Here is a 26833-nt window from a genome sequence, read left to right as displayed (position 1 = left end):
CAAGGTCAATGCAGGCAGCAAGAATAGCAGTCAGTAAATAGTCCCAGGATAAGGACCATGAGTCGGCAATGGAGAGGTCAAATAGGCATGTTAGAGTTCTCACCAAAATGAAGCACAATCTTCTCTTCTGTCCATCTCTGCTCATGGATCAAAATGTTTTTCCAGACAGTTCCATGATTTTCACCCATATTGACTTATTTCCTTATTACAGTTTATTTAAGTCAGCAGGAATGGTTGGGAATGAAGATTCCTCAAGAAAGATGCGCTAGTAACTGAGAACCCAAATGATTGCACTTATTCTGCATAAAAGGGGTTAAACATTTCTGAGCTTATATAATATAAGACACTAAGGGGGGCATTTACTTATGTTCTTTTTTTTCTACAAGTCATATTTTTTGCACAAAAATACAGTTTTGTCACAGGAAAAAACTTGATTCTAAAAGTTCTCGAGATCATGTGGAAGTCACTGTCCTTTATACAAATAAAAAATCTGTCTTTGCTTCATGGTTTTAGAGGTTTTCAGGGCTTTTTTGACAATTGCATTTGTGTGACAATTCGAAGAAAGACACAGTTCTCGCTTTTTTCCCACATCTTTTTTTTTTCATGCTTTAACAATTCGGATCCTTTAATAAATGCCTAAACATTTGTGGGTTTTGTGGGAATGAGTTTAGACATGGTTTTAAAAAACTCTAAAACCACAAAATTTTGCCCAGGTGTAGTGGCCCATTAATATAATATATATATTTATATACACAAACCTATATATAGGTGAAGGCTCCAATCTGACTGCCACTTTTTGCCACTGGCAAAACCACAAGTTTCTCACTTTACCTGGGGAGAAAGTTTGCATTACTATATTCATACCTTTCCCATAACGTAGACACAACTCTAAATGGCAGCCTCTACCCAATGATCCCCAACCACTGTCCCGTGAGCAACATGTTGCTCACCACCCATTTGAAGCTGCTCCCAGTAGCCTCAAAGTAGGTGCCCATTTCTAAATCTCTGGCTTGGAGGCAAGTTTCGGAAGCCCAGAGACACAGATTTACTCAGAGCCTCCTGCAGGCCAGCAGCCCACATGGGGCTACCAAATAGCCAATCACAGCCCTTATTTGGCATCCCCAAAGAACTTTTTTTATGCTTGTGTGGCTCACCAACACTCTTTACATCTGAGTGTGGCTCAAAAGTAATAAGGTTGGAGATCATTGATCTAGTCCTTTAATATTAGCATGCATGCGCTATACAGTTTTCTATGCCTTCAGTTGGGTCGCCAAAGCTCTAATAGGCTGGAGTGCTGTTTACTCCAACCAATCAGAGCTTCACCCTGCTATCAGTCCAGTTTAAAGAAAGAAAATATTGCACAGGCAATGCTATTGTGACAGAATTGTGTGTGGGCTGTGGGGACGGGAATATCCCATTTGCCCTACAGTGAATTCAAATAATTCCAATATATTGAATGGGTATAAAGGTACTTGCAAAACAGACACCTCACAGAAATCTGATGGTAGCTAGGAGGAACTTCCTGCCCTCAGTTATTTGCATGAATAGGGTGGGCCTTTCCGGGCCAGCTGATCAAGGCTTACCCCCCTGAGACTTTGCACCATCGCACCCAACATGATCAGCCCAGGACGACAGCACAAATACACTTCATGTGCCAGGATGAAAACATCTCCAGTCTTGATCTATGTGCTCTTTGTGATATGCGCCCTTATGATAGGTAAGCAACCTTTCTCATTTTCTTTATATATGGCTGCTTAATATGTCCAAGGACTTTTATAGACTGCAGCTTGCACAGAGAACAAACTTTTTTACATGGCTGCCAACTCTGTGCCCTGTTTCTTTCTTCTTCGAGACAAGTACAGAAGAACAACCTAAAAGTATGTGTATATAGGGAAAACTTAATATCCAAGCCATAAGCATGCAATGAATGCCTTTCAGCTTCCCCCCATATGTAATAAAAGTCACTAAGAGCAGCCAACAGCAACCAATAAGATGATTGGTTGACCAATAAATGCTTCCTGCTGATTGGTTGCTATGGGTTACTGCTCCTGGGCAAACTTAGCGCCTTTTATTACATACACTGTCCCTTTACACACGGACAAAAAAACTTGCTTCATTTCCAAAACTCTGATTGGAGCAATTTATATGTGTATAATTTAGGCTAAACTGCTCAAAATCTGGCACCTTTACTGAAATACATAAGATCTTGGAGCTGATTTACTAGGAGAGGTGCTACACTGACTCATTGCAGTTGACCATTGCAACAAATAAGATATTCGCTTCCATATTCTATTCTAACTAAATAGTAGACAGATCAATACTAATTGCTGTTGGATCGTTATAGGCAACCTACCTTGTGCTCTTTACCACCTAGTTTTGTAACTGTAGCTATATTTACTCTAAATCGATGGAAATTCTGCCTCTTTATTGTTCTGAAACAAAATCCTGTTTACATGCTGAAAGGCAAAACAGCAATGCAGACAGAAAGCAAAATTTAAAAAAAAAAAATCCTTCCTGCCCATCTGTGTGAAAGAGGAAGCTAGAGATATCTTCTCTAGAAGTTTTGGGAGAGCAGTCAGCCAGAACAAGTGCTTCTCCATTGGTGGGGTTGATAAAAAAGTATTAAAGATAAGCTGATACTGAAATGCAAATCCCTTGTATATGAAAGGCCAAACATGGCGCAATATGGGCAAGCAACCTCTGTCCAGTCGCCTCACCATTGCTCTACATGGGAACTCTAATGGTGAAGACACATTGAGCTACTAGTAGCAGCCAGTGTCAGACTGGCCCACCAGGATACCAGGAAAACTCCCGGTGGGCCCAGGTGTCAGTGGGCCCTCCTGCTCACCCAACCATTTGCCTTGTATGCCTATACCATGGCCATTACTCAATTCTATATGAGAAGAAATGGAGGAAAGGATAGATAATAGTATGAAAAAAGAAGTAATTAAGAAATTAAAGAAAGTGAGTGAACAGGAAAGGAAAGGTTGTCTGGAGAGTGGGCCTAAGGTCTAAGGTTCTCTGGTGGGCCCTTGGTACCCCAGTCCGACACTGGTAGCAGCTACTTTTTCAAGGCTACTAAACTCCAAAAAATACTCTGCCATAGAGAATACTGAGAATTGCCTCTGCTAAAACACACATAGGGACAATTATCAGTAAATGATAAGTATTGTCTAATTTAGTAGCCTTGACACATAGCTGCTACTAGTAGCTCTGTGTGTCTTCACCCTAACAAAGCAATTTTGAAAGAATAGCTGATTATAGTTGAGCAATAATCTAGTTTGTTGATGTCCCCCATCTTTAAAGGAACAGAAACATCAAAAAAATAAAGTGTTTTAATGTAATTAAAATATAATGTACAGTTGCCCTGCGCTGGTAAAACTGGTAAGTTTGCAACAGAAACGCTACTATGGTTTATATAAATGAGCTGCTATGTCAACACGGGGGCAGCCATTGAAGTTGGGAAAAAGGAGAAAAGGCACAGGCACATAGCAGATAACAGATAAAACCCCATTATATTCTACAGAGCTTATCTGTTATCTGCTAAGTAACCTGTGCCTTTTCTCCTGTAAATGGCTGCCCCTGTGGCTACACAGAAGCTTTATTTATATAAACTATAGTAGTCTTTCTAAGGAAAACACACCAGTTGTACCAGTGCAGGGCAGCATTACATTATATAGTAATTACATTTATACACTTTAATTTTTTGGTGTTACTGTCCCTTTAACAGGGCTGTTTACATGCTGAAAGGCAAAACATACATACGCTCCATCCCACTTCCCTTGTGATTGCTTGTTGGACTAATGAGCACAATAAGTTGCCCCTGTGTGTGACCAGCAGGCCTTCACTGGCAATGTGTGGGTTCTGGCAAATGCGAGTGGGGCTGCTGTAAGATGCCATAGACAGTCACAAATTATTGAGATGGTGGGGGGCTGTTTGTTTTCAATCCCAGTCCAGACCTGGTGACCATGTTACTTATGATCCTCTCTTTAGGCCTGTAGGCCAAATGTAGTACAAGGGAACTGATCAGTGTGGGAGCATGTTATTGGCAAATGGACTATAGACAATGTTATCAAATATTTATTATAATATCTTAGAAAGAAGTCTGAAAGAGAACCACAGATTAAATGCACAGCATGCACCCACGCAAACAATCTTTAAAAAGAACCATTAGTGGCTAATTTGGGGGAATTTTCTGAAAACTATTTTGGATCACAAAGCAGTTCTTGTTAAGTGAATCTTAAAATAGTTATCAGAGCCGGTATAGGGCCAAGGCCAGCATGAAGATTTAATCGACTTGTCTGTGTGGAGGGGTTGTGGGTAGAGCAGGGGGCAGGCAGTACACCTGATTGTTATGCAACCAATACTTGCTCCAAGCCAAGAATTCATAAATAAGCACCTGCTTTAACCCTTTAAGTGCCAGCAGAAATTCATATTTCGGTTCCCCTCAGTGCCAGACATTTGTAAACATTCTGTGCTCTTTCATTTTAGGGGTATTTATTGGAAGGGGAGCTGAGTTTTTGTGTATTTCCACTTCTGAAACACGATTCAGACCTCTAAAAAAATTGCTATTTTTCATGATATAGGGATTTATACCAGAAACATATTTTATTTTATGGACAGAAATTCAGCTGATTTGGAAAGCCTCATGTTTCCGAACGTGCCAATACCTGATATGTATAGTTTTATGGAGAGTTCTGACTTCTATAGATCAAAAACTCCCAGCAGTAAATTACCAAATTTTAGAAGCATTACAGCAGAATACGGCATACTTTAGATTTCAAAGCCAAAAATCCCGGAACATTAGATTTACCCCAGGAAACCATATATGTTTGAAAATTACACATTCTGCCGAATCCGAAATCGGTAACCATGTCTTTCTACTCCTAAGTACCAAATGGCAATGCTTTCCTGAAAAAAAAAAAAAAAATGAAAATTCAACACAGTTACTGCATTTTTTGTGGGGTTAAAAACACAAAACAATATGTTTACCCCCCCCCCCCCCCCAAAACCTTATACTTTTGGAAAAAACACATTAGGGTGAATCAAAAATGGGCACCCGTGTCTTTCTACTCCAAACTACAGAGTCGCAGTGCTTTCCCAAAATTGTCGGTTTTGATGAAATACTTGAAAATCTTAATGAACCTTCCACTTTCAAGCACCTTATCTCCCACATAACATTAGGTACCAAGAAAAAACATCCTAAACATGAAAGCAAAGGGTCCGCTGAATAGTTTGATGCTCATTGTGCATAGGATCAGCACTGTATCTGGCATTTAGAGACCCCAAATGATATTTGTGCATAAAAATCTCTTAAGATACTGAAAATCCAACACATTTACTGCTTTTATTGTGGGGTAAAAACAAAAAAAATGGGCACCCATGTCTTTCTACTCCAAACTACAGAGTCACCGTGCTTTCCCAAAATTGGTGGTTTGTATGAAATACCTGAAAATCTTATCACACTTTCCACTTTCAAGCACCTTATCTCCCACATAACATTAGGTACCAATGAAAGCCAAGGGTCCGCTGAACAGTTTGATCCCCATTGTGCATAGGATCACCGTGTATCTGGCATTTAGAGACCCCAAAAATAAGTTAGTGCATACATATTTCATAGCATATAAATCAGGCGGTGTATTTTTTGGTAGAAGAAATAAATGTGGGAAAAGTGGGAAATAAGCAAGCTGACCTCAGAAAACCTCATATTTTCAAAAAATACATATTCTGCCAATTGTAAAATGGGTAAATATGTCTTTGTATGGCAAAGCACCAAATAGCAAAGCTAAATGTAGCAATTGTTTTGTAATTTCTGAAAATCATCACAATGCTTGCATTTTACCCCATTATGTACCCTACATTTTGTAATGTATCAGCATAGAACATTCTAAATATGACTGCCAGGGGCCTACTGAACAGTTTGATACTTAATATGTATAGATTTACCAAACTATGGCGTATAGAGGCACCCAAATGAAAATAGTGCATATGAATTTTTACATCTGACGCTCTGATCACTGCAATATAAGCTCTCGGTATGTTTATTAAGACTCCCTTACAGTATGTAGACCCTAGAAAACCATATATTTTCAGAAAGTACATATTCTGACAAAACAAAAATGTGTAAATGCATCTTTCTACTGCAAATTACCAAACCACAAAGCTATGCTAAACATAACAGTTTAAAGGTCATGGAGCTCCAAGGTGACTTCTAATTGCTTCAAATTATACCTCATAACATCACTAAGGCATATTTTTCAGCGTGATACTGACTCTTGCGTATTACATCTGTATATGTACAGTATATATATTTTACAGTGCATTAAACACTAACTTTACCAGTTTGAGTTAAATGGTTCTTATTTATTGTACCATAATAAGCTGGTGGGTGTTTGTCTGCCACAACTCCGACAGTTCTGAAATGAATCAGCCAACCAATAAACAGTATGACACATTCAGATGGGGAAAATTAGCTATTTGAGTACAGTCACATGGGACAAAACAATCTGTAGCATGAGACATTCTACCCACATTCCCCCCGGTGGTGTATAACAGGGACATAACTACAGAGAAAGCAGACCCTGTGGTTGCAGGTGGGCCCAGGTGTGAAGGGGGCCCAGTAAGGCCCTAATTAATGAGCAATTCCAATATACAGGTATGGGATCCCTTATCCAGGAAACCCGGTTATCCAGAAAGCTCTGAATTACAGAAAGCCCTTCTCCCATAGACTCCATTTTAATTAAATAATTCAGAATTTTAAAACTGATTTCCTTTTTCTCTGTAATAATAAAACAGTACCAGTACTTGATCCCAACTAAGATATAATTACCCCTTATTGGGGGCAGAACAGCCCTATTGGGTTTATTTAATGGTTAAATGATTCCCTTTTCTCTGTAATAATAAAACAGTACCTGTACTTGATCCCAACTAAGATATAATTACCCCTTATTGGGGGCAGAACAGTCCTATTGGGTTTATTTAATGGTTAAATGATTCCCTTTTCTCTGTAATAATAAAACAGTACCTGTACTTACCCCTTATTGGGGGCAGAACAGCCCTATTGGGTTTATTTAATGGTTAAATGATTCCCTTTTCTCTGTAATAATAAAACAGTACCTGTACTTGATCCCAACTAAGATATAATTACCCCTTATTGGGGGCAGAACAGTCCTATTGGGTTTATTTCATGGTTAAATGATTCCCTTTTCTCTGTAATAATAAAACAGTACCTGTACTTGATCCCAACTAAGATATAATTACCCCTTATTGGGGGCAGAACAGCCCTATTGGGTTTATTTAATGGTTAAATGATTCCCTTTTCTCTGTAATAATAAAACAGTACCTGTACTTGATCCCAACTAAGATATAATTACCCCTTATTGGGGGCAGAACAGCCCTATTGGGTTTATTTCATGGTTAAATGATTCCCTTTTCTCTGTAATAATAAAACAGTACCTTGTACTTGATCCCAACTAAGATATAAATAATCCTTATTGGATGCAAAACAATCCTATTTGGTTCAATAAATGTTTTATGGATTTTTTTAGTAGACAAGGTATGGAGATCCAAATTACGGAAAGATCCCTTATCCGGAATACCCTTGGTCCCAAGTATTCTGATAATGGGTCCTATACTTGTATGAACTTTATCAGGGTGTGTCTCTAAGCACTTTTGCATTTCATATCAATTATTTTTTTTTTGGTTTAAGAGCAACGTTTTATTTTTTTATGAACTACCAATACAAAATATTTTGAAGCAAAAGCTCCACCTGCTGGTCAGTTTCTGTAACTGTACTGTCAAAGCGATATAGCTTTAGAAGGTAAACAAAGACCTGTTCTGATGTTGCTCTGCATAAAGGAGGTGGAAAAAGTTGTCTGAAGCTTCTGGAACTGGCCAGCAGGTGGGGCTATTGTTGTTATAAAATTCATTATATTGGCGGTTCAGGTAGATATGTAAGGACTGCATTAGCATAATGAGTGTCCCAGGTTGTTTGTTTTTCTCGTGTGTGTGACATAAGATTAGTCAACTCTTCCCCCAGTATTATGTTAAGTTATGTGCATACACATAATACAATAAGCAAGCAGGAAGACTTGTTCATTAAGCACATATATGTGACCAAACATGACTGCCTATATTGAGAACTCCCTCCCGGCATATGATAGGTGCCCCTTAAGACCAAAACTATATATTTTTAAAAGGCAAACATTGTAAATCAAATATTTGGTAGAGTGTATTTCTTTTATGTGTGTAACAAGTTACCAGCTCATTTCAATTTCTGTTTGTAGGAGATGCTCTTCCATGTCAGAACCAGCGTTTTATGGCCATAAGAAAGGGCCGGACAGCATATATTTACTGCAATGGAGTGAGAGAAAATTGCAGCAGCACTGACAACTGCACTTTCTCATGGTACATTGGAAGTCAAAATGGAACTCGCATTAGTTATATTAGGTCAGATGCCGACCCACATGTGCAAATACGAAACAGCTTTTGTTTGTCCACCTTAACACTTAGTAAAGTCCAGAAGAAGCATAGCGGGATTTACTTCTGTGACCCTGATGGACATCAAGCCCAGTGTGGGACTGAGATTATGGTTGTTGGTAAGTATCAATAAAAAGAATGCTAAGCTCATAGTCATATCTGTAAATGTAATGTGGGCAAAGTGTTTGCAGGTCCAGTAACCAATAGCAACCAATCAGCAATTGGATTAAAATAATCTACTAAGGATGCTAGGTGTTACTAGGCTGGTGAAAACTCTTTTTATAATATAGGGCACTTGTCCCTAACCAGTGGTTCATGAGCAACATGCTGCTCCCCACCCCCTTTGATGTTCCTCCCAGTGGCCTCAAAGTAGGTGCCCATTTGTACATTTCTGGCTTGGAGGCAAGTTTTGGAAGCACAGAGACACAATTTCACTCCAAGCAGAGCCTCCTGCAGGCCAGCAGCCCACATGGGGCTACCAAATAGCCAATCACAGCCTTTATTTCGCATCCTCAAGGAACTTTTTCATGCTTTTGTGGCTCACCAACACTTTTTACATCTAAGTGTGGCTCATGAGTAAAAAGGTTGGGATCCCTGTTATAGTGAGTGACAAATACTACAAAAATCCCAGATAGATTGAGAATTTGAGTGCATGATTGTATCTTATCCTAGATACTCCTAGGAACTCATTCTGAAGACCAGTTAGGGTTAGAGATAGTTTGTTGACCTAAATACTCTGCAAATACATTTTCTAAGTATAATACATTCATATTTTAACATCCAGTTCATAAAAATGCATATACTGGCAGTTATTCCCCATGCATAGCAACATTACTGTTAAGAAGCCAAGGGCTGCTTTCAGAGGTCAGATCAGTGGTTATCAAACGTCTTCAATTCAAGCCCCAAATGAAGGTCCAACCTTTAGCCAGAGCCCTATTTAAATGTTCAACCTTTGGTCAGGGCCACCCTTAGCGCTTGATACAGTTGATTATTGATGTATCAGCCAGAAGCATGAACAATATCTTGTAGAACAAATGGCCATCATCTCCAATTCTCACCCTAGCTGGCCTTCAGGCTGTGCCCACTCTGAAATTGGCCCAAATTTGGGAACCACTATTAGATGAATGTCTCTCCTCTATCTGTATCTATATAGAGTAGGTCTTGCAACATGATAAGTACCATGAATAGCAAATTATTAGTGCTATGGATTGCACAGTTCTGTAAGATGAATACCTGCACTGCTGATGTCCAATGGTATCCACCAGCTATAACTGACTGCAACTCCAGCATTGCCCTTCAGTCTAGTGGTTGTTGCTTAACAACATCTTACAGACTACAGGTTGTATCTGAACATTCCTAGCAGCTAATACATAGTAACATGGTAAGTGGGGTTGAAAAAAGACCCATGTCCATAAAGTTCAACCTTAAATGCTTATATATAACCTGCCTAACCTTTTGAAGCCTCTCTAATTTGCCGCGGGGGGGGGGCATTCTTCCTGACTCCAAGATGGCAATCGGACCAGTCCCTGGACCAACTTGTACTAAGAGAATCTCCCATAACCCTGTATTCCCTCACTTACTAAAAAAGCCATCCAACCCTTTCTTGAAGTTATCTAATATATCTGCCAGTAAGGCTGAGGAGTTGGTGACGCTCCCCAGAAAATAATTTTAGCCCTTTGTGTTACAGTCTTGGGTACATTTTTATGTTATACTGTATACAGAATATGATATTGTATATAAAACTATTATAATTCAGCAGGTTGTACTGGGAAGCCTGGAAGCGCATTTTCAAGAAATTTAATGAAGGACGCACTAATATTGGTAGAGACAATCCTCATCTTGCTTTTTACTCTAATACCAGCTATGCTGCTAATGGAAATGGTAAGTCTGGACTTCATACCATAGTAGAAATATAGAATAAGATCAAACAGTACAATCTACTAAACATTTAATGCAGTCTTACTGGTTTCAACTTATTCTGGCTAAGAGAGCATAAGTTTTGAAAAGGAAACTTTGGCTTCTAAACCAAAATTTGTTAAAGAGCCCCATACAACACGTTTTCAAAACGTTTAAGTTGTGTTTGGGTGGAGATCACATTTAAGTAAATTAGCTGCTAAATTGTGTGCCGTTTTGTTCTGTCTTGGTACAGTAATTTGTTCTTGGATCAGGATACGTTAAGGACAAACAGACATGGCATCAGGCAAAAATATAAAGAATTGTAAAGGTTTATTAAATCTATATACAGATTCTGCCTGCATTATCCCCAGAATTGTTCATTTTACCTTGAGCCCATCTCACCTTAATTATGCCATCAAGAATAACCACCAGTGATAGCCCGTTATATCACACAGGGATACCACTGGCACCATTTACACGTCCTGGTTTAGCTGCTGTTTAGCTGAGTGGGTTTGGAGAAAAGCACTTGTTTAGAATGTATGGGGCTGCAAGGGGGTTCTTCTTAACTGATGGTTTAACTGACCATAGGAGTCATTAAAGAAAACCCTAGACACATTCTAGAGGACTAAGGGCTGCAAAATCACTCCTCTGGTGCTTATTTAAAAAGTACTTGCATTGGGGGTCTTGCACTCTACAACAGGACCAGCGCTAAATACAGAGCCCCTATACACCCTGAGCCCAGTGGTGCTCCCTAACTTTCACATTTGAATGGCAAATAGGGGGTGATGTAGGGGGTGCCTACTCTAAGTAAGTTAGTTAGGTTGAAAAAAGACGTACGTCCATCACGTTCAACCATAATGCCTATATATAACCTGCCTAACTTCTAGTTGATCCAGAGGAAGGTAAAAAACCCCATCTGAAGCCTCTCTAATTTGCCACAGAGGGGAAACATTTCCTTCCTGACTCCAAGATGGCAATTGGACCAGTCCCTGGATCAACTTGTACTAAGCTCTTTTGGGCAGGGCCCTCTTCACCTCTTGTATCGGTTATTGATTGCTTTATATGTTACTCTGTATGTCCAATGTATGTAACCCACTTATTGTACAGCGCTGCGGAATATGTTGGCGCTTTATAAATAAATGTAATGTAATGTAATGTACTAAGAGCCATAACCCTGTATTCCCTCACTTGCTAAGAATCCATCCAACCCCTTCTTCAAGCTATATAATGTATCAGCCAGCACAACTGGTTTGGGGGAGGGAATCCCACAACTTCACAGCTATCACAGTAAAAAATCCTTTCTGAATTTTTAAAGGGAACCTCTCACTCTGGTGACAAAGTCATAAAAGTTTGAACCAGATCTAGTAACCAGCTACAGACATTTGCTACTGAAAACATGAACCAGCAAATTCCACCTGTTGATTGGTTGCTATGGGTTCTTAGACCTAAAGCAAACTCATTATATAACATTGCTACTCTTTCCCCCCCCCTAAATATGTAAGAGCTAATTAGTTGTATTTCTTTCCTAACAATAGAACAAGAAGCGCAGTGTAAAAATGGAAGAGCATATCTACGAGGTAAGTAAACATCTAAATATTTATTTATGCACATACCATAAAGAGGCAAAACAGACATGTAAGTTGTCACCATCCAACATGGCATCCGAAATGCCCAGTGGAATATGCAGTAGAATAGGTTTAGGCCATTGTGCAGCTACTTTCTATTCACAGTCGTAACTTTTCCCAGGGAGGTCCCAAATAAATATGGATGTGATTTATTGGGAGTTGCATCAGAGGTGTGGCTGGATAGAACTGGGTGTGGCTTGGGTAGATGTGTAACTTTAACTAAAATGCAGAGAAACATGCCTAACCTGTTGGTCCAGCTGCACCTCTATATACTGTTTGTTGATAACAGGTTAACCTAGAACTTATTACTTGAGAGATGGACAGTGTGACCTTAAGAAATTGCACCTCCCCTTCTTAAACATCTATATATAGTTCCCATGAACATTTACCTTTTATTGCACATAAATAAAAATAATAATGAAAAACTATATACAGGTGAAATTTATAGAAAATTATACTAAAAATAACAGTCGGCAAGGGTTGCCTGGTAAGGAGAATTGAACCCCTATGGAGAAAACTTCCCTGGAGCTGGCAAATGGGTGCCCTAATGGGCTAGAGAACACATCAGTAGCTGGATTACATACCAAACTGTTTAACCACTGTGCCACAATGTGTTACTATCTCAAATGGTGGCTAGAAGGCCCTGCCATCCATGTATTGATTCAGATCAATCCAAACCTCCCACATGACCCATGTAATGACCCAGTACCATGCTCACCATTAGTAAGTGTCAGTGGCTAAAATGGATCAAGTCTCCCCACCTTAAAAAAAATTCCAAATATCCAGTCCCCCAAGAGAGAAATTCCTCCCCAATCAGGTTAGTAGAACCAAAAACCCTCCCTAACTGAAGCTAAAAAGCGCCAACGCACCTTTCACCCCTTACATTGGAGCTTTATCAAGGAAAAAAAAAACTTTGCCTTGATAAAGCCCCAATGTAAGGGGTGAAACACGAGAGACTGATTCTGAACCAAATACGCTTGTGGCCACAGAAGCCAAATAACTTCTATATATCGTGTAGGTCTGGACAAGCTTACAGATCATTATTACAGATAAACACTATCCATGAAATGATCTTTTGTTATATAAAAAACACTCAGTCCTTCTATTTGACATTGCAGCTACTCATTATTATAGCATATCGTCTTCATTCAATCAACCAATAAAAAGAGAGGACTATGCACCAATAACTATGCAATAAAAATGTGTTCTTTTCTTTTTGTTTTTTACTCAGGGTCTTGACACGTACCAAGCAGCCACATATGAAGACATTCATACAGTACGAAATCTAAGCACAAAGCGAATGATAGCAGAACATCCATGTGTGGAGTAGGAGGAGGACACGCAATCGTTCCATCATAGATGTGAAATGCCAAGCAATGGGGTCTGCCCCTAACTGGTATTTGGGGAAGTATGAGGACATTCACCCTATAGGCCCTTGAACTGAGAATTCCTCATAGCTGTTACTGATCTTGCTCTTTAACAATTCAGCTAGATGTCAGTTGTCACTCTTTCCAACCACAGCTATGGACCAATGATCACATCATAATGAACTATATCAAGCACTGGTGCCATATACTGGCATTAAGGTTACAGACTGTGAAATCAGCACTGAGCAACATTGGTACAGAAGGACATGGAACAAGAAAAAAAACCCAAGCTAATTGCAAAGCCAACCAGAGTGACCAGGTCAACTTGCATGTTAGTACCATACTGTAGTTGTACTTAATTACCAAAGCTGATTTAGAAGAACCAAAGTTATAGCTAGATATATTGGCCATATGCAATACTTATTGCCATTCAGCTCCACTGCAATATATATATAGTACCCGGCTAAGGAAGAAGCTACGGCAGAAACGGCTGCACATGCAATAAGTATGCATGGGTTTTCATACATATGCTTGCAATCTCGCAATAAGCTGTCATATAAACGGGTATGGGTAGCAAAGGGCAAGAAGAAAATTCAACACAATATTCTAACAAAATATTCAACCAGGTTTTTTTTGGTAGATATTTAATGGTCTTTTGGAGAACATTGTGCAGAACTTTCATTTCCTCTACATAAATATGCCCAGTATTATGCTAGGGTTGATATCACTATAAACTAGTGATCACACTATTATCTTTCACATATGTACAGTATATATCACATGCAAGAATGATCGCTAAGCAAAGTCATTTCATACTAATTATGAATTTGTATGATTGCACTAATTGGTATGTGCGAGTGAATTCCTGCCATTGTTGTGGCCATGTATATGCTTCTACAGTATTTCTATGATCTACATGGACTGTACCTAGTATTCTAATATGCAGAGGACAATGGATGGGAAATTCCAAATCCAGTTAGAAGGGTTGCACTGATTGCACAGGGAATAAATTGAAATAAAATGCTAATGAATTCAGCCCTGCTAGCTGGATTTGTAACTGTCACTGAATTCAGATGATCCAGTAAGACCAGGGATCCCCAACTTTTTATACCCATGAGCCACATTTAAATGTAAAAAGTGTTGGGGAGCAATACAAGCATGAAAAAGGTTCCTGGGGGTGCAAATAAGAGCTACAATTGGCTACTTATTGGACCCTATGTGGACTGGCAACCTACAGAAGGCTCTGTTTGGCATTATACTTGGTTTTTATGCAACCAAAGCTTGCCTCCTTACCAGAAATTAAAAAATAAACACCTGATTTGAGGCCACTGGGAGCAACTTCCAAAGGGTTGGTGAGCAACATGTTGCTCACGAGCCACTGGTTGGGGAACACTGATCTAGACCCTAATATACTAAGACATTCAACAATGGTGTAGTCTCAATAAGGAAAAGCTATTGCATTTTTTTCAAATTATTGTTGTTAAATTAGAAGGAAAGTATAATAAATGGGGGGTTTACATTGCTAGGGCCCCACCCTGAGTAATTATAATCGCTTACCTGTGTACCCAGCCTGGGTCCGGAGAGATGGTCAAAGAAGAGGAAAGTGATGTTCCTACTGACGGACCCCTGGTCAGTGTAGTCTTAAATTAACAAAAGCACCAGCCTAGGGTCTCAGGTAAGCAACTATAATAATGGGAGGGTACATAAAATGTGGATCCCCCCAATAAATATACATGTCCTTCTTTTTTAGGAACTGCTGCCATTATTGCTCTTTCCATCAGTATTTCCTCACTATTCAGGGCCCTACACATGGTGCCACATGGAGTAACTAAATGAGTAAAGGCAAAACACACCTACAGTACATCTATAGACTGCTTGCTATGTACCCAACTAACTTACCAAAACCCTCCAAGATTCCTCTAATGTACACAATGTACAATTTATTGCATTCAATTTAGTAGGATTAGATTTATTATCCAATTAATTGGTGCCCTTCATCCAGAAAGTGTGCACCTTCTGCCTGTATTCATGTGTATGATCTTAAAAAAATACCAATGACCATGTAAGCATAAGATATAGTGTTGTTCTAGCTTTTGTCCTGTTATTTGTGCTGTGTAGATTGTATATATCTAGTGATACCCGGATATAAATAGTCTACGGTGGGCACTAAAGTGTCTGGGAATTACATACACAAAACTGAATTGCCAATTCATGGTACACATGGGGAACCTATTATATAAGGGTCTGAAATGCCATTTGTTATTAAACAAACAATTCTCTGCAATAATAAGACAGTACCTTGTACTTGATGATAGCAGAAATCTACAGTGACAGACTGGGGTTTCCCAGGGCCCACCGGAGCTGCCAACCCAGGAGCCCTACACCCCAGTCACCACCACCTCCACCACTGCCAAGCCACCGCCCCCACCCCATTCCTTCTTGCAGTTACAATCAGGATTGGGGTTAGAGCGTCTGCTGGGAAGCGGGTCTGAGTTGATGGGGCCCACAGGTTTGTATCCAGTGTTCCATCTGCCCAGTCCTGGAAATCTATAGTAAGTAAATGTTTATACTGTACTGTACCGAGTAAATGTTTTTATACCCATAAATTCCTCATTACAGAAAGACTCTTTATCTGGAAAACTCTGGGTACCAAGAATTCCATATAATAGATCCCATACCTGCATATATGTATTTAAGTGATGGTGTTTTTTTTCATTTATATTTGTTATTGTTCCTAAAATATTAATTATCACAAAAGACTTGTAATATATATGTATGTGTGTTTGTGCCAAAATAAAGGCCATTTATGTTATCACTGTTTACTGCAATCATGTCTCCAGGCATAAAAACAGGTCTAGCTCCAAAATTACCGGTGCACCATCTTGGACATTTTGCTTTCCAAATGACACAGCCAAGAAGAAGGTTGTTGATCTACATTTTTTGCCAGTGATTTAGGGACTAATTACATTTTTGTATGTGAAAATTATGTTGTTTGGGATGGAGCTGTGGGGGCAATGTCATAGTTTCAGAACAAACTTCTGAAAATGAGGAAGGGAAACACTGTGCTGTATAGCTTTTAATAAAAGATTTCAAGGATAGAGATGTCATTTCCCCAAAGCAGGTGTGCTTGTCTCTATCCTATTGCATGTGGGCAATGTAATGGGCCAAGTAAGTAAAAGTGAATTTCCTGGTAATATAATTTCCCAGCAGGGCTTAAGTAAAAGATAGGAAAATCAATAGAGTTTTAATATTTCACTATAACCCTATTTATAAGGAACCTAATGTTGACATTTATTTCTCAGGTCAAAATTGGCAATATGATTTTCTATACGAGGATGTGCCTTTGGGCAAGACAAGAAAAGAAATTTAATTTTGTTGTCGTAGGAATACCCTCTGTCTTTTCACTGGCCAGCAACCAATCATTAGTCGCTAATCATTGTATCTTACCTTTCTGCCATAAGTCTACTAATAGTTATTTATGTGACAAAGGGATTAGTAAAGCTGGCCATAGGGGCCAATGAGATATTGGTAATGACTTACCAATATCTCATTGCTAAAAGACGATCATCTCAATCCCTATCTGACCAGGGATTGGTGTTAAATTGATTGGGAAGACTGTAAACCTTATATTATCAGTCTGTGGATGGAGTCCTTTGCCATTCTGTCTGCATGGGCTCCCTATGTGATCTGATAATTGACCGGCATCCAAACAACCTGATCAATGTCATGAAGTGGAAAAAATAAGGCAAAGATCTACTCATTTGGTGATGGATCCTTCCATATATACGTTCTTACTGTATAATCTCCAGCCTATAGAAGTATAGAAGTAATGCACCACGCCCAGCATCACTAGCAAAACACCATCTCAGTGTGCTCCCTAATGAATTCATGTTGGAGAGTAGGAACCCTTCAGTAAAATTTTGCTGAAGGCGGGTCGGGGGATTCTGAATACCTTTTCTTCTATAACAAACTTTCCTTAACACATTTTCCAAGCAAAATAAAGCTCAGAAGAATTGCCCAAGCCTGTGGAAGTTGCACCTACGTTATAAGATATTTTTTATTTCTTTTCTATCAGTGCAAAAAAACATGCCTTCAGTACGGGTAGGGTTTATATAGTAAATAAAGTACCCCCTATCGTAAAATATAAGGATATTATAAGACACTGAGGAGTTCCATGACCATATAAAGGTTGAAGGCTGAGTGCTTTTATGCAGTTCATAGTACTCCAAGGTAACTTCTAATTTCCCCATATTTTACAACCGGGGCTACTATTTTTGTTTATTACAATACACACATTTTAGTGACTCGTATGACAGAAATGACATCACTAAGCACCGATTATAACTGATGACATCACTAACCACCATTTATAAGGATATAATTTACAGGATATTCCTGGCTCTTGACAGAGATTTATGACCGATGAGGCAGTGGTTGCTCTTCTTTAAAGCATTTTTCTCACATGTTGATCCTTTCCTCAAGGAATGAGATTAACAGCCATTTTTTATGGCATAAGACCACCATTAAAGGACAAGGAAAGGGACACCCCCCCAGTCAACATCATCGCTAACCTTAGACCCTGGGCCAGATCTTCTGTCTGTTGATTAATGCACTGGCCTAGGGGGCTGCTCCTGTCACATTGCTTCGCCATCTTGCACAGTTCCCCAGTGATCCTTTGTGCTGTCCAGATAGCAAACATGTGCAGTAGAGTGAAATTCGCAATTTTAAAGTTGAAGTCCAATCTTTACTCTACTGCGTATGTGAGGTGTCCAGGACACCCGGAGGGGCATTGATGTTGGCACGCAGCAGGAATACCTCCCTGGGCGATCTAAGGTAAGCGACTATTTTCACTGGGGGTGTCTAACACCAGTGAATTTCCATTAACTTGCATTGATTAATTCCCTTTTCTGTGAGCAATTTTGCCTACATCAGTTGCATTTCCATTGCCATTCCACAAACCCCCTTTGTATTTTTGCCATAAATGCTCTGGGCACAATAATGAAATAAATGTAAGATGAACTTGATATTTGACTGTAACGACTCATTTTTGGTTTCATGTCATGGTTACCTTTCTCTGAAATATTATACACAGCAGTATATGAATAGTGAAGGGATCTCTTGTATTTACACCCTGCTCAATATCCATCATATAAGTGTGAGGAAATGAATGAATGCAGCAGAATGCAAACAGAGTTCAGGCAGTGACGCAGAACACACAACAGCCTGGTACTCTGACTACTGTTCTGTTAAAATTCCCTATCCTTTCTGTACACTTTGGGGGTAAAATAGTGGATTTGGCGCATCCCTAATTTTTTCACTATGTATTTATTTTATTATCAGGTTTTTTACTGACACAGCTCCATATCATTGTGCCAAATGGGCACTTACCTAGTTAGAACCTGTATGCCTGATAGATGTTAACAGGGCTGCCGTCAGAAATTATTTATATGGGGCCCCACTAGTGATGGGCGAAATGTTTCCCCACGCATGGATTTGCGGCGAATTTGCACGTTTCGCCCTTGGTGGATTGTTTTGCGAAACAGATGAAAAAATTAGCTGCAGAAAAATTTGCTGAACATCCAAAAATTGTCGCGGGTGTCAAAAAAATAGTCGCGGCGGCAAAATAAATAGCCGCATGCCAAAATAAATAGTCAAGGTGGCAAAATAATAGTCGCGCGGCAACATTTTCACCGTTTCGCAAATCTTTTGAAAGATTAGCAAATTTTTCGGCGAAGCAAAACGGGACAGATTGGCTCATCACTAGGCCCCACCATAAACACAAGCACAAAGTACCAACATTTTTGGCCATGTCCCTTGAGTGTGCTGCAAATGATTAGCTAGCAGTTAGTAGGTAGGTCTTGCTGGGACAAAACACGCCCCTCCTCACTGTCATCGGACATTCATGCGTTCATTCCCATGCTCACGCATGCACGCAGAAGTGGGAAGTATGATGTGCTGGGACAAGTGTGTGATGTTTACATGCCATAATGAGCCATTAGTGGTGGGACAAGTGCACGGAGTAGGGAAGAAGATCCATAGGACATTCATTAAACTATCAATGCGATATGTCATTGTACATCATACTGAAATAAAAGATGAACATAATCTACATCAGTGATCCCCAACCAGTGGCTCATGGGCAACATGTTGCTCTCCTGTGTGATGCTCTCAAGTAAAAAAGGTTGGGGAACCCTGGTCTACATCAGTAACGGAACGTTATGAAAGCCATGTTAACATTAAGGGTTAGAAGAACAATACCTATATCATACTAACGTTAATGGTGAGACTTAATGGTGAGATGAAAATTATCTACAACTTACTAACATTAATGATGAGATAAACCATGTCTACATCATAATAACATAAATGGTGTTATGAACCTTAAGCTAACATTAATGGTAAGATGAACATTATCTACACCATACTAAAATTAATGGTAAGACAAATTATGGGCCCGATTCACGATTCACTAAAGTCCGAAATAAGGAGTGCTATTTATAGCATGCGTTAAAAATCTTATCACTTCTTATTTTTCGCTCGATTCACTAAAAGGACACTTGTCATAATTAAGAAGCGATGTTCTTGGCGTTATTTATCTTGCGACGACATATTTTCAAGCAATATATTACGCAGCACACAACATATTACGCAGCACGTTGCTTGAAAATATGTCGTCGCAAGATAAATAACGCCAAGAACATCGCTTCTTAATTATGACAAGTGTCCTTTTAGTGAATCGAGCGAAAAATAAGAAGTGATAAGATTTTTAACGCATGCTATAAATAGCACTCCTTATTTCGGACTTTAGTGAATCGGGCCCATAGAGTCTACAGTGTTTCTGTGTCAGTGCCACAAGAGAGGACATAAGAACAGGTAAATTAGCAAAGGACCATGTCATGCCAACTTGCCCAATAATCATGAAATATGCCTATTCTATAAGGGCTTGAAGAGCAGCACAGAAAATAGTTTTTTAAACACTGAAGATAGGTACAAAGTTCAAGCACCAGTGCAGTCAGATAATGGGCAGAGATGTAACTAAACGTGGGTGATACAGTAAATATTAGGTCCAACAAACTAAAACTCAATAACAGATTCAGCTTCATGATTCATGATGGAATTTTCTACAGACAGTGTCTATAGAAGGGTAGACAGGGTAGACAACCATACTACAGCACCCTATGGATAAGGCAGAATCCTCCAACAGGGTCAGTTTAAAAGCAAAACAAGAAGATCGTCCCTTAGCACCAAACTTTAAAGAAGAGCAAGTAAAGACTGAAATCTGGAAAACCTTAACCTGTAGAAAAATACTCCAAATGAAAACATAAAAAGAATGGCAATCGATTCTGTGGCAGTGTAGAAATGCACACAGAATAAAAGCAATTATGCAGTTTAACCATGGACAATTTATATTATTGTTGCATAAACTCAAAATAAATAGACCTGATATTTCTACTAATAGTTTACGGTTCTTTTTCTAACTACTTCCTGCTTCTGGGTTACTCTGGGTAATTTGGGCCCACCAAGGAACCGGACATTTAGGGATCCTCCCCCTTGGGCCTTCTTTCCACCACTACTACAAGGTTGGTTGGAGTAAGACTTGGGGAGCACAATACTATAATAAAGAAGTAATATAAGGAACTACAGTGTCTATGGACCCATTTATCAAAGTCCGTTAAGAAAAATTTGTATAAAATATTATAATTTCTGATGTGCGCAAATAGCGCGAAAATTTTGGATTGTGGTCATACGAAAATATTGTGAAAAATTTTTGTATCCGAATGATCGTAAATGGCGCAAAAAACTTTCTGACTTTGAACCTTCAGTGCATGTTTTGGAAGCCTCCCATAGGACTCAATGGCGCTCTGCAGCTCCAACCCGGCCCAAGGAAAGTCTCCCATAGGGCTCAATGGCACTCTGCAGCTCCAACCCGGCCCAAGGAAAGTCTCCCATAGGGCTCAATGGCACTCTGCAGCTCCAACCCGGCCCAAGGAAAGTCTCCCATAGGGCTCAATGGCACTCTGCAGCTCCAACCCGGCCCAAGGAAAGTCTCCCATAGGGCTCAATGGCACTCTGCAGCTCCAACCCGGCCCAAGGAAAGCCTCCCATAGGGCTCAATGGCACTCTGCAGCTCCAACCTGGCCCAAGGAAAGTCTCCCATAGGGCTCAATGGCACTCTGCAGCTCCAACCCGGCCCAAGGAAAGTCTCCCATAGGGCTCAATGGCACTCTGCAGCTCCAACCCGGCCCAAGGAAAGTCTCCCATAGGGCTCAATGGCACTCTGCAGCTCCAACCCGGCCCAAGGAAAGTCTCCCATAGGGCTCAATGGCACTCTGAAGCTCCAACCTGGCCGAAGGAAAGTCACCCATAGGGCTCAATGGCACTCTGCAGCTCCAACCTGGTCCAAGGAAAGTCACGATACCGAAGCTTGAATGAATAACAAAACTTTCGTACTTTTTGCGACAAATACGATTTTGTCGCACAAATTGGTGCAAAGTACGGAAATTAATGAAAATATCGTAGAAAATACGCACAGTTCTAAAACTTAGGAAAAATACAAATTTTTAGTATTCGGACTCAATCGTACATTGATGAATAGGCCCCTTAGTGTCACTTTGATTGTATTTCTATTTGTTACTTTTCGTTTTCTTGCCATTAGGTTCAACTAGTGGCCACAGCTAATTCAAGATGGCAAACTCTTCCTAACCCACCCCACCATGGAACCTTTCTCTTCTTACTGTAAAATTCTTCTATGCTCCATCATTTCCCTTTTGCTTTGTCTGCCCTAGTTTTTATGAAGCTGCAACCGGCTTGTTTCAGCCTTGCACCTTGTTTAACTATTTGATTCCTGCTATATTTCTCTTAGAAGAGCCAGGAAGTGTCCTAGGAAGTAAGGTCATGTAGTTGGATATTACTGGAGGTGGGGTTGGCCAAAAACATCTGGTAATGGAAAAACTCCAGCTATAGCAATAGAATGGATAACTGGATGTGTCTTCTTATAGAGTAATTCACCATGTCCAGCCAACATATACTTGTATCTAAATGTCCATGACTACGAGCATATCTCATTCATTGTAAAGGGATGTAGGAAACAGCATTGGCTTCATAAAATTCTAAGCTTTTACAAAGTATCTTTCAGCGCTGTTTTCTGGCTTAAACACTCCTAGTACGGGATAAAATACTTTAAATTCATGACCTAGCATTTGGTGTTAGGCCAAACTGTACGTTACGTAGAAACGCGTGATTAAAATTCATTGTTTTCTAAGGTCTTTGCACTGTTTTGACACCCTTATGTTGAAAACAATGTGTGCTCGTCCCCGCACAATAACAAAGGCCAGATGAGGCAAGCAGCAGGCGCGATATGTGGTGGGAAAGGAGATAAATGTCAAAACACAAGATCCATATTAATGTCTATCCCAGGGCAAACATATCACATATGTATAAGGGGCGCCCTGGTTACGCCAGTGACAGCAGTATCAGCCTTATCCCTATTAATGGGATTATGTATATAAAATGGCTCACAACTGCACTGATTCATTCCACTCTCCACCAAGCCGCAGACCTTCATTGACCACCCCTGGGACATTCAACTTTAGGACACATGGCTACAGGTTTGTAAAGGGCAGGTCTGTTTTAAGTAGTAATGAGACCCAGAGCACCAAAGGACACGTTTTGGTTTCTAATTCAATCCAACAGATACAATAATAATGGATAACACCAGTTCCTAACCCAGTGAAGCTTACAATCTAATTTTGCTAGTGCCTGTTTTATCAAAGGGGAACCGTAACTGCTTTTTTTGTGCCACTGATCCACTTGAAGTATCACTTTCTATAACTGCTAAGGATAATGTGCCCTTTCATATACTGCCCCAAATGAGTTTTATTATTGATGTGCATGATGGGAAGATGGGTATAACAAACAGAGGGTAGTGCATAGTAATAACCATACATATTTGCAGGGTTCTGCTCATCATTTGGACTCCTAGTCATCCTCTTGCTGAAGAATGTTGCTGATGCTGGCGCTTTCCCATCAGTGCCTCTGTTCAGTCTATTCACCAATGCTGTAAGCAGGGCACAGTACCTTCACATGCTGGCTGCCGACACATACAGGGATTATGTGAGTACCCCTCATTTTTTCATCTTTAATAGATACTATGCAGTTAGATTATTCTTCTTAACATGTCTTTGTGTTGCTCTCAATATCTGAATTGTTCTCACCCATCTTTTCTTTTAGGAGCGGACCTATATCTCAGAAGACCAGAGGCATTCCAATAAGAACTCTCATGTAGTGTCCTGTTACTCTGAAACCATCCCTTATCCAACAGACAAAGACAACACTCACCAGAAGACTGTGAGTAAATACTCTAGTTAGAGAAATACATAGTATAGTGTATAGTGGTCATGCCAAAGCCACAGAGACAAAGGTAGGATAGAAAGGGTATTTCCCAGTCTATAGATTAACAGAGCATCACCCTGCAGATTTTCAGCAGAGGATGCTGGGACTGTTAAATCAACATTGAATGTATAAATTGCTCTCCTGTCAAACCCTCTTGTATACAGTATATAACAGATTAGCAGATTTGCCTCCTCTCCATTTTAATCATGTCTATAGGTAAGCCAACCTTTCAAATTTCATGGAAATGTTGCGTGTTTGCCAAAAACTACACTAATGGGGGTCCCTGTTTAATTCTGGGATTTTATTAAGCATGGGGGGTGCAAGTAGGCTCCATATTTATTAATGATTCTTGAATTTGTTGAATCTATTTGTGTTTTTGTAACTAATTTTTTTAGTTTTCCCTAAAATCTAAGTGGAAATACTAGATTTGGTTCAATATTTGGCCATATCTTTTGTGGAAGATTATGGATTCAGTGTATCCCTACTGTTTATCCACAGGTTTCTGGACATTTTAGTTCAAGGCCCCCCTTTAGAGTCCAGGATGTTTAAGGCAACATTAGAGACATGTTAAATATTATTTTGTTTTATTATTTTATTGTTCTACAGTGTTGCAGTAGTATACAGAACAGCATATTAGCATTCACCCAAATCTTTTGGTTGCTATTCATGCAGCAAACTCTTGCCCCTTGCCGCTGCCAACAGGAGCAGGCCCACAATTAAGAAAACCTCTGCTTTAGTTCTTGTTGGATTTTAAGGTTCCTGTTGTTTCCAACATGTTTCTTGTCTGCCTTGAGGGAAAGAGGTAACTAGAGGTTGTCTAGCATTTACTAATATAAATACACCATTAGCCATTTCTGACTCCCGTGCAAAATGCTCTGAAAGCAGTCCTTGACCCATTCAGTTATTTTTCATAATGTTATTATTCAGCTGAATTGAATTTGTATCAACAAATCTATTGGCTTGGTAGGTTCCTTCTGTTAAAGCCACAAGTTGACCCATGAGAGTAAAGACTATGGAGTATATACCATAAATAATGCCCTTTTTCTCTTATTTTTCCGCAACTCTGCAGGACATGGAACTTTTGCGGTTCTCTCTGAACCTTATTCAGTCCTGGTTGAACCCAGTGCAAGCCCTGAGCAAAGTGTTCAGCAACAATCTGGTGTTTGGAAGTTCTGACGTGTATGAGAGACTGAAGTACCTGGAGGAAGGAATCCAGGCTCTGATGCGGGTAAGTGCCCTTGAGTGGTAGGAGACCAATGCTTCATTAGGTTTATGAATGAAGACTCTCATTGGCATGAAATGCTCACTGCAAATATGTTAAGAACAGTGCAAATGAAGGAAATATATTCAAAAATAGAAGAAACCCTCAGGATCCTTCATATTAACATGACATACATATTCCATGTCAGGTACAATATAAAGATATTTGGTTTAAGCTACACTTATGGAAACCTATACCCCCAAACAATGTAGGTCTCTATAAAAAATATATTGTATAAACAAGTTCATATGTAAAACCCTGCTTCATCTAAGTAAATGCTAGGCCAGTTAATGGGCAGAGATCTGCCTTTTGCTCCCACACTACTTCCTGTTACAATAAGAGCTGCATTATTTCTGGTCATGTGATCTTAAATGGCGGATCAAGGGAAAGGATGTAAAAGGGCATTATTTACTGATATATATATTCCAGTTTGGGTAGATTCTTTAAGTATTCATTGTGGGGAGAATAGGTTTCCTTTAAGGAGCCCTTTTACCTTGAAACAACATATAGCAGTGGTCCCCAACCTTTTTTTGCACCACGGACCGATTTCAAGCAAGACAATTTTTCCAAGGACCGGGGATGGGGGGTGTGGCGCAACTAGTGCTAGTTAAATTTTATATTATGCACTTTATTATTAGTATTATTATTACATACAGCTTAATAAAGTACTTTGGTCCTTGTCGTGATCAGTACAAATCTTCCTGGGATTTGCATAGCTATTGTTATGGCTGTGAAACACATCAGGGAGTTGGGATCACAGGTAACTGGGACCAGAGGTGGCCCGGTTCAGCACAGCCCACGGCCCAGCACCGGTCCCCGGACCAGTGGTTGGGGACCCCTGACATATTGGACATTAAATATGCAACAACCATAAAACTAATTCTGATGAACTTTCAAGATGGTCTTCCAGGTGTATCTAGCAGAACAAACAGGCATTCTACCCTTATTGGCCTTAAGGTTGGGCCAACCAGGCCAACCTGACCCATGTGGGACACTGGCTGGGAAAGTGGCCTGTGGGACCAGTGAATGTTCTGATGGTATTGTTAGCTACTGGCTAGGTCTAAGATGGTTACATAGGGTAAAACAAGCAATTACCCCAGCTGTTCACTGCCCATGTGTAACCTACTTAAAGCAGTAGACAGTTGCCAAGAAGAGACCAGAAGTTTCAAGCTTGAGAGAACACATTAGAATTTGTTTGATGTTGGGTTCTTTTATATTGTACAGGAGTTGGAAGATGGAAGCTTCCGCAATTTCCCCTTTCTGAGACCCCCTTACGAGAGATTTGAAATTAACCTGCGCAGCGACGACGCTCTGGTAAAAGTCTACGGCCTTCTGTCCTGTTTCAAGAAAGACATGCACAAAGTGGAGACCTACCTGAAAGTCATGAAGTGCCGACGCTTTGTAGAAGGCAACTGCACAATTTAACTGTATATTTCTTTTCAATAGGAGTTGTCTGTATCCACCGGAGCTCTATAAAATATAGTTCTGCCTTCTAACACTGCCTCGTGTAGTAGGAAAGGGGATACGGCCCAAGATGTATATTACTTTTGCCTATAATTTGTGGCTGGGAACACTTGTCAGGCGGGTTATGCTTTTTGTGTTGCTGAAATCTTTGTAAATTGTGACAAATATATTCTTAATAAAGATGCATTTACAGATTTGTGTATTCAAAAGGCAGTTTATATGACGTCCCTCATCTGTAGGTGTTTTTACTTAGTTTAACTGCTTATGTCACATCAAGAAACAAAATAAATGAGCCCTGGTAAATCAGGATTTCTGAAGAAGATAACAGGCTCTTATAAATGTGACCAGAC

General features: G+C 39.8%; 2 protein-coding genes across 2 annotated transcripts; both read left to right on the top strand.

Annotated features, from left to right (window-relative positions):
* Positions 1 to 1635: 1635 nt before the first annotated feature.
* On the top strand, positions 1636 to 14485 carry cd79b (CD79b molecule). The gene is made up of 5 exons (XM_012952762.3): positions 1636 to 1717; positions 8286 to 8597; positions 10235 to 10359; positions 11910 to 11951; positions 13231 to 14485. Exons 1-5 carry the CDS (start codon positions 1660 to 1662, stop codon positions 13327 to 13329), a joined length of 636 nt encoding a protein of 211 aa, XP_012808216.2. The 5' UTR covers positions 1636 to 1659; the 3' UTR covers positions 13330 to 14485.
* An 8425-nt stretch (positions 14486 to 22910) lies between these two features.
* Positions 22911 to 26692, top strand: gh1 (growth hormone 1). The gene is made up of 5 exons (XM_002933042.4): positions 22911 to 22974; positions 23322 to 23479; positions 23597 to 23713; positions 24828 to 24986; positions 26244 to 26692. Exons 1-5 carry the CDS (start codon positions 22965 to 22967, stop codon positions 26442 to 26444), a joined length of 645 nt encoding a protein of 214 aa, XP_002933088.2. The 5' UTR covers positions 22911 to 22964; the 3' UTR covers positions 26445 to 26692.
* The last annotated feature ends 141 nt before the right edge of the window (positions 26693 to 26833 follow it).

The sequence above is a fragment of the Xenopus tropicalis genome, chromosome 10 (assembly GCF_000004195.4).
Source record: "Xenopus tropicalis strain Nigerian chromosome 10, UCB_Xtro_10.0, whole genome shotgun sequence".
In the NCBI taxonomy this organism is placed as follows: Eukaryota; Metazoa; Chordata; class Amphibia; order Anura; family Pipidae; genus Xenopus; species Xenopus tropicalis.
The sequence above is the reverse complement of the archived record's forward strand: the minus strand, read 5'-3'. Positions and strand labels throughout refer to the sequence as shown.

Excerpts from the sequence above, each read along its gene's own strand:
- cd79b (XM_012952762.3), top strand. The coding sequence starts at position 1,660 with ATGAAAACATCTCCAGTCTTGATCTATGTGCTCTTTGTGATATGCGCC. Across the intron at positions 1,718-8,285 it reads GATATGCGCCCTTATGATAG|GAGATGCTCTTCCATGTCAG; the intron begins GTAAGCAACCTT and ends TTCTGTTTGTAG. Across the intron at positions 10,360-11,909 it reads CTATGCTGCTAATGGAAATG|AACAAGAAGCGCAGTGTAAA; the intron begins GTAAGTCTGGAC and ends TCCTAACAATAG.
- gh1 (XM_002933042.4), top strand. Across the intron at positions 23,480-23,596 it reads CCGACACATACAGGGATTAT|GAGCGGACCTATATCTCAGA; the intron begins GTGAGTACCCCT and ends CTTTTCTTTTAG. Across the intron at positions 24,987-26,243 it reads GAATCCAGGCTCTGATGCGG|GAGTTGGAAGATGGAAGCTT; the intron begins GTAAGTGCCCTT and ends TATATTGTACAG.